At 34.2% G+C, this 8119-nt stretch overlaps 2 protein-coding genes across 2 annotated transcripts; one reads left to right on the forward strand and one right to left on the reverse strand.

The window, feature by feature from the left end:
• The first annotated feature begins 1388 nt into the window (after window positions 1-1388).
• LOC112731042 (uncharacterized) lies at window positions 1389-3674 on the forward strand. The gene is made up of 3 exons (XM_025780829.3): window positions 1389-1633; window positions 1959-2348; window positions 3272-3674. Exons 2-3 carry the CDS (start codon window positions 1970-1972, stop codon window positions 3472-3474), a joined length of 582 nt encoding a protein of 193 aa, XP_025636614.1. The 5' UTR covers window positions 1389-1633; window positions 1959-1969; the 3' UTR covers window positions 3475-3674.
• Window positions 3675-5622: 1948 nt separating this feature from the next.
• Window positions 5623-7910, reverse strand: LOC112761805 (uncharacterized). Its single transcript, XM_025808208.3, has 2 exons — window positions 7374-7910; window positions 5623-6867 (listed from the first exon to the last, which is right to left on the reverse strand). The coding sequence occupies exons 1-2, from the start codon at window positions 7748-7750 to the stop codon at window positions 5904-5906; spliced, it is 1341 nt and encodes a 446-aa protein (XP_025663993.1). The 5' UTR covers window positions 7751-7910; the 3' UTR covers window positions 5623-5903.
• Window positions 7911-8119: the final 209 nt, after the last annotated feature.

An 8119-nucleotide genomic window follows, 5' to 3' on the forward strand; every position in this document is an offset into this window, starting at 1 on the left:
TTACTAATTAGTTACTATTAATAGTTAAAAGAATATATAATAAAATAAAAATAAATGAGTGGTGGTAATACAATATAATTATCAAAATCGAACTAATTAATTAACCGGATCTAATGGAACGACTTATTTTAAATGCTAATTAAATACATATATAATTAGATGTAAACTCATTGTAAAATATAAGATTAATTAGGAGATCACTTTAATAAAGATATTAAAAAAATTTTTTTAAAGATGTTTATATGTGTCAGGTTATTATTGGACATTTTTATTAAACCGATTAATAATTTATTTTTTAATAAACCAAAATAAAATCGGTTTATTATAATAACAATAATAACTCAATTGTCTGCATTATAATTATTAGATCCGGTTTGATCCGATTGAATTATACAATTTAAATCGAATATCTTTAAATTTTTTGATAAAAAGACAAATATTAAAATATATCTTTGACTTTTTGTTTTGCAAACATTTGAATTTCTAAAAATTTAAAAATACAATTAGATACCTAAAAAAAATAAATTTATCGTTATTGTTATAAAAAAATCGGTTTTATTTTAATTGGTTAAAAAATTCAAAAATAACCGGTTCATTAATACGTCCAATAATAATGGAATACGTAAGCATTTACAAAAAGACGTTTTATGGGTCTTTATAAAAGCATTCCCTATTAATTATACAATTTATATGAAAAAATTAGTTGTATGTTTGTAAGTATTTCACAAAAAAACCGGTTAAATTTTGTCTGTCCTAAAACATTTCCATGTTTCGGAAGATATTCTCCTACCCAACAATAGAATATTAGAAATTTAGAATATGAAATTAAGATGTTTTACTTATCCAGTTTTTTTTACTAGGGAGCCTTAAACTTGCTATCTTAGATGAATATGCATATAAAAAGATTATGTCATTTGAATTATAATTCATTAGTATCTTAATTACTGTTACCATCCGAAGTTTTTTTTAAAACAAATAAAATTAAATCCTAATTCCAAATTAAAATATTATACTCAAGTTTTATTTAGTCACCAAAAAAAATACTCAGGTTTTATTTTCTTTTGTTTTTAAGGGCCAATTGTTTCAAGATCACTTAGGACCGTTTGAGAAGTTTTAGAAGTAATTTTTTTTATTTTTGACTTATAAAAAGTAGTAGTATTAATGTCTGGTGCAATTTTTAAAACCAAATTGTAACTTTCTAAAAAATTATTTATGAACTTATAGAGAAGTTAAAAAAATGACTTATTCTATAATACTTCTACTTTTCATCACATTTTTATAAAATAAGTACTTTTAGAGTTAAAAATTTAAATACAAAATAATTTATTTATAAATTATTTTTAATAAAGTTATTTATTATTTAAATTATTTTATAATTTTTATCGAAAGGAGTTTAATTAAGTTGGTTGGTTAAACTGGCCAGAGTCAAAGTACGCAAGACTAGAGATTATTCAAGTTCCATGGTTACGTTTCCCAATTTTCCAAATGTATATAAATATTCTATGGTTTTATTGTTTTTACCTTTTAGGTGGATGCTCAGGTCATCAATCAATAAATAAATCAGAAAGCAAATGCTTTGAAGCAACGCGTGATTTTGAAGAAGAAAGGATCATCAAATTGTGAAATCAACTGAGTAAGCCTCAAACAATTAATTATTAACAGTTTATTATCATTGCGAAGATTCCTGGGTTTCACTTTGGATTGACATGAATTAATTCTTCTTCCCCTTTCTTTTAGTTGGCGTCAATTTTTTCTATTTTTTTTATATGCAAAAATTTTTCCCCTGCTTCTTCAATTCTTGTTCTGCATTGTCCATTTACCATCTTGCGCAAGATTTGATCTTCCTTTTGAACCCTAATCCCCTTTAATTATTAATTTTATGTGAATTGCAGTTCATAAACTGAGAAATCGTTATTTATTTATTTATATGTTCTGCCTTGGTTACTTATGAATGTTAGGTTGAGTTAGAATGAGTAAAGACAAGAATGATGGTGAGACTAGTGAGAAAGGACTATTTTCACATTTAGGAGGAAGCCATTATTATCCATCAGCACCACCGTATCCCCCTCCATACCCGGCAGCAGCAACAGGGTATCCACCACAAGGAGGCTATCCCCCAACTGCCTACCCACCAGCCGGGTATCCACCCGCCGGAGGATATCCTCCTGGAGGTTATCCACCTCAAGGAGGGTATCCGCCGCCTGGAGCATATCCACCACATGGAGGTTATCCTCCTTCAGGGTATCCACCTGCCGGTTATCCTCCTTCGGGATATTCACCTGCTGGTTATCCTCTTTCGGGGTATCCACCACAAGCTTATCCTGTTTCACATGGCCATCATAATTCAGGTATACTTAGCAATCTTAAGCTTTTATGGAAATTATTATAACTCATAAATTAATGTGTATGATAGTTACAAAGCTGAGATTATTTGAGATGACAATTATTTTGTTTTCTTTGTAGAGGGCATTGGATTCCAAGTTTTAGGATAGTAAAATGTTTTTTGAATACATATATGAATAAAGGTATTTCTGAAATTTTTTTTTTTTTTGGGGTGGGGGGATCGTTGTGCAGAACATTCCTCTACTGAATTGATAGACAATAAGTGTTCATCAATTTACTTTTGCAATATGAAAATTATTATGAAAATTTTAACTTTTGGAAACAGTATGAGAACATCGGTTATTATAGAGAGGGAAATAACAAACAAAAACTATTAGGGGTGCTTTTTGGAATGTGAAACACCAGAATGGGTAGCTACTTACGTACTTCTTGTATCCCTTTTATCAATAGTATAGATATAAATTATGTTGAAGAGGGTGTTCTTAGCACATCAGTAAGGTTGCTGCCTTGAATCCAAGTAAAGCACTGTTTTGGTGCAAGCCGCAAGAGCGATATCAAATCAATACAAACTTTGAATTCTAGACACGAAATAGCTCTCCTTTCGTGTGTTGGGATTTGTTATGATTAATTATGGTTGAAATCCTTTGTTTTATCCTCTTGTTTTCTTATATCAACAACGAGAACAATACTTTATCCCACATGGTTGAGCACTAGTTGGATCATTTGATGCCGTTGTGTTACTTAAAAAATTTTAAACCATGTGGCCTCTCAACTTAAGATTCTGGCTCTGCCACTGTTAATAGGACTCTCCCCTAATGTTTTCTGGAATGTGTTTATGTTGATAATGCATCTTTGCTTCTCCGGATGAAGGCTTATGATTTGATTTCAATATGAAGCCATGGTGGGTACTGACTTCTTCTTGTAACAGGGCACTGGCCTGGTGGTGTTGGTGGAATGTTAGCAGGGGGTGCTGCTGCTGCGGCTGCTATGTATGGTGCTCACCATTTGACTCATGGTCATTATGGTCATCATCATGGGTTCTTTGGTCATGGAAAGTTTAAGCATGGGAAATTTAAGCATGGCAAATTCGGCAAGCGTTGGAAGCATGGCATGTTCAAGCGATGGAAGTGATACTATGGCCAATATGGCGTATGGTCATGACTCATGAGGGTTGTATTCTGGGATGAATAATGAATGTTTACTATTAGCAACTTAGTTTTTGTTGCAATGCATGCAATGAAACTATTTTGTCAATTGTTTTTGTTATGCCTTCTGTGATTATGTGTGTGATTCCTGTATATATGTATATATAAGAAAGCCATCTTCCTTGATGAGTTTGTCTTGTTTTCTTATGATTTTTTTTTATTTTTCCCCTTTACAACTGCTTCATGTTTGAGAAGTTCAGTAAATTTTACTCATAACCCGTCAAAGTCAAACACAATGTTTACCTTTAACGCAATTTGACATGAATTTGGTGTATCTTAGCAACTAAAATGAAACACTTTTCACGGGTTATTCTGTTCGCATAAGTTAACATGAAAACTTATATCTAGATGTCAATCTACATTATCTTAATTTGTGTTATGACTATTATTTTTTACAATTAATTTTTTAGGTAAAGTATATTTTTTTTTCCTGAAGTTTGTCAAAAATTTTAAAAATACCCCTATGTTTTATTTTATTTCAATTTTATTCCAAAAGTTTTCGATTTGCATCAAATATACCCTTGACAGCTAAATTTTAAAAAAATTTAAGATCAATCTAACAATAATGTATGAAAATTATGTTTGATTTGCTTATGTTGAGGGTTATTATTATGAAATTGTTGTTGAATTGGTCTTAAATTTTTTGAAAAATTAGCCGTCAGGAGTATATTTGATACAAATCGAAAACTTTTAGAACAAAATTGAAACAAAATAAAACTTAGGAGTATTTTTAAAATTTTTGCCAAACTTCAAAGACAAAAAATATACTTTACTCTTTTTTTTTTTTTTGTCACATGCGTTATATGGGTTCCTCATTTTAATAATCTAGTACATTCTTACATCAATTTATCTAGATAAAGATGTACAGAATTTTTACCATGACAGGAGTTTATTATCCAAAGACCATTGAGGTAGAATGGCATCACAAAGTTCATTGTGCTCAAATGCCACAAAGGACAAGATGATCAACTTCAACAAATAAATAAGGCATAAAAATAAAGGGCCAACATAATCAAATTAGAGGAAACACTCCTTGTAAGCCATTGTAGGCAAACTATTAGCTTGAATATCAGTGATTCTGGAAGTGATCAAATACTTTCATATTCACAGAAACTCAGAAACTACCTGGCAATCATGGAACTATTCCACATAGTATATTCTGTTGAAAAACTAAGCACCAGCATCAAATAAACCATCTTTTTTCATACATCTTTGGCATATTCTGTTGTAAAGTCGATAATTATTGTCATCATGTTCAGCTTCGAGATTTAAAATGATATTGATTATAGCCTAATATGTTTCCTGACTCAATTTGCCATCGGCATTAGCCAAAATGTATTGGAAATAAGGAAAGGAAAACTGAAAGAATTGAAGGAAGTCTCTTTACCCAGGATAATACAATAATGAAAGCATGTCCATGCTCAACAATTTGCAAATCAAAGACATTAATTCCATTGAGAACAGGGTCAGAAGTGTTGATAATATTGCTACTTACGAATAACCAAATATAGCCAATAATTTAAAGGAAGCTGAGGGAGTGAACAGAATAGAGACCAAAGTAAGAAGAGGAGCAACAATCAATCTCTAAACCACCGCGAAGCTTGAACAGAACTATGGACTTATGCTTAAATAACACTATTGGCAATAACAAAATCGTAATGAAGTCTAACATAAAAGCATGAATAAGTCTGACATATAGCAAAGAGAAGGCATGTGCTAATATCTGCTAAGTTCCAAGTGTTTATCCAGAATTTTATTCAGCTTCATACACAGTCAATAACTAATAACATGAGAAAGTATTAATTGGTACAATAAAAATACCAGGTTTTTTTGTGTTGAAATTAGAATGTTTCAGCAGAAAAGAAAGAAAGAGGAATTAAGCGAATAATACAATTTAGGAATTGATCAGCAATTCATCATATTGAGATTGTTTCAACAAATCTATGACCTCATTCGTACTAATACTTTAGGTCAGTTACCACAGAATTAAAGAACAGATCACCCAGGAAGAACTACATGGCAATCATGAAAATTAAAACTTCTATGGATTTCAACTAAAGACATAAATGAAAAATATCTATAACGAGTAATGTTTCTTTCAAGACTCAAATGTAATATATACAAAATAATATAGTATTTGACAGGTCCTTGTGCAAATTCAACTTGCCGCATATTCAGACAAGACATTGTTGTTTTCATGGAATCAATAAATTCTGAGGAATTAAGCTGACTAGAAAGGCCTACCAAAATGGCAATACATTTTCCGCATCTGTCACCTTCCTCAAGAAACATTTTGCCGATAGCAGCACTCGATTCATCCTCTACAATGCCTTGATTGACTGAGTGTTCAAACCATTAACAATTTCTAGATTTAGATTGCTCACTCTTCCTGTGGAACCCGTAACTTCCATCCTGTTGCAAATCCATATCATAAACTTCAGAATTAGAATCTCTGACTCTTGGTGAATCATAGCTTGAATTTCTGCTACTGTATGTTCCACCTCTTCTGTTGGCACTACCTCTTCTGTTGGCACTAGGATTACCCCGACCCTGCCTCATACCAGAACCAACTTGGCCAGAGTACGACCCATTAGACCCATTAATATCCCTGGATGCCAACCTCCTTCCATTCCCATTCTTCCTCATTCTCCCATCAACATTCCCTCCATTCCTCTCAGAACTAAAAGGAGAAGAGGGATACTCTCCATCATCAGATCCACTAACATCCCTTGATGGAAACCTCCTTCCATTCGTATTCCTTCTCATTCTACCATCATAATTCCCACCACTTCTTCCACAACTCAAAGGGGAAGAAGAAGAACACACTTCATTATCAAACCCATCACGACCACCCTTTGACATAAGCCTGTTTCCATTCCTATTCTTCCTCATTCGGCCGCCAGAATTCACTCCCTTCCTCCCATAATCCAAAGGAGAAGAAGAAAACCCTTCATTGTCAACATGCTCAGACAAAAGCCTCTGTCCATTCCTCCCATTATTCTTCAATCCACCATCAACACTCACCCCATTATTCTCTGAAGAGCTCAACAAAGCTGAAGAACACTCCTGATCATCAGACTCATCATCCAGACCCTCAGATGAAAACCTTGCAGCAGAAGAAGAATCCTCTCCATCTCTATGATCACTAACCCCGCTACCCTTCCCCAGCAACTCATCAGCATCAATCCTCCTATAAGGCCTGATACTATGAACAACCCCTTTGGGGAAGAACCTTGCAGATGGCAACTCATCAGGAGTTTCAAACAACTGAGGCCCGTCCTTCTCGCTCCAGAGGTCAAACCCACCAGGTCTTTGAAACCTGTACTCAAACAAATGATAAGACTGTCGAATGAACAGTGCATTCTGTACATTCCGACATCAATAAATGAAGCAGATCCTATAACAAGTGATTAGTACAACTTGCATATTTAACTTCAAACTATCGCCACTAACTCTAGCTGACTAACTTAACACTATCAAAGGTACTGATAACATTTTTTATAAATTAACCTCAACTGATGCAGTTAACTCTAACAGCCTAACTAGGTCTATCACAGGTGCGAAGAACAATTTTTATAACTAGGACTAACCAATTAAATAACTTAATCCCTGGGAAACGAAATTTTATTAATTTAGCAACCGAAAGATTTTCACTTTAGTGAAATGTTATTCACCTGCCTTCAGGAAACTGTGATCAATAGGGATCCCAAATGATGAAATTGTTCAACTACTTGTGCTTTTTTTCTAAAATCAGTTTGCATAACTAACTTGAATTATGTCACAATCATAACAAGCGATGCACAATTTGCATAACTAACTTCTAACCTGTCGGCGAGGACCTTGACTTGCTCATCGGCCCGCACAGAGAACAAGGTAGGGGCCTGCTGGACGGGCTCCCAGGGTCTCTCGAGGTCGGAGACGGCGGCCCGGAGCTCGGCCCGCTTGCGCATCTCATAAATGTGACGCTCGCGGGAAAGGCGGGCTTTGAGGAGCTGCTTGGCCTTCTTGGCCTGCATGCGCTTCCACTGCCACTTGGAGACCCCGCCCGGGTACGTCCTCGGTCCTCCGCCCATTCGGATTATGGCGGGAAACCGAGGGCGCACGGGGGGCTGGGGAGTGGGTGTCACCGATACTGAGAGTGACAGTGACACTGATTTGGAGAATGAGATCTGCTGTGGGATATTGGGGATTAAAAGATTCATTCTCTGCGGTGGAAATAAGGATGGAGAAAGCGGAAACAACCAGTTTTTGCCTGCCACACCTTCCTAGTTCGGCATCGAAAGATTCAGCCGGTGACGGAATAATTTCTCATGTTATCGATAATAGGTTATGAATGATTTGGAAATACCATAAAAAAAAAAATGAGTGAATACTCCATTCGGTCCTGATAATTATCTTGAAAGGACAACGAGGTTCCAAAAAAAATATTTAGCACAGGAGTCTTGTTGTCCTTTCGAGATAATTGTCAAAGATTGGGTTGAGTTTTTTTATTAAGGATCTCGTTAATTGTTAGGGGCTATTTTAGGTTTTATTCAAAAAAAATTTATATTTAATAAATGATTTATTTATTA

This window comes from Arachis hypogaea, chromosome 2, assembly GCF_003086295.3.
Source record: "Arachis hypogaea cultivar Tifrunner chromosome 2, arahy.Tifrunner.gnm2.J5K5, whole genome shotgun sequence".
In the NCBI taxonomy this organism is placed as follows: Eukaryota; Viridiplantae; Streptophyta; class Magnoliopsida; order Fabales; family Fabaceae; genus Arachis; species Arachis hypogaea.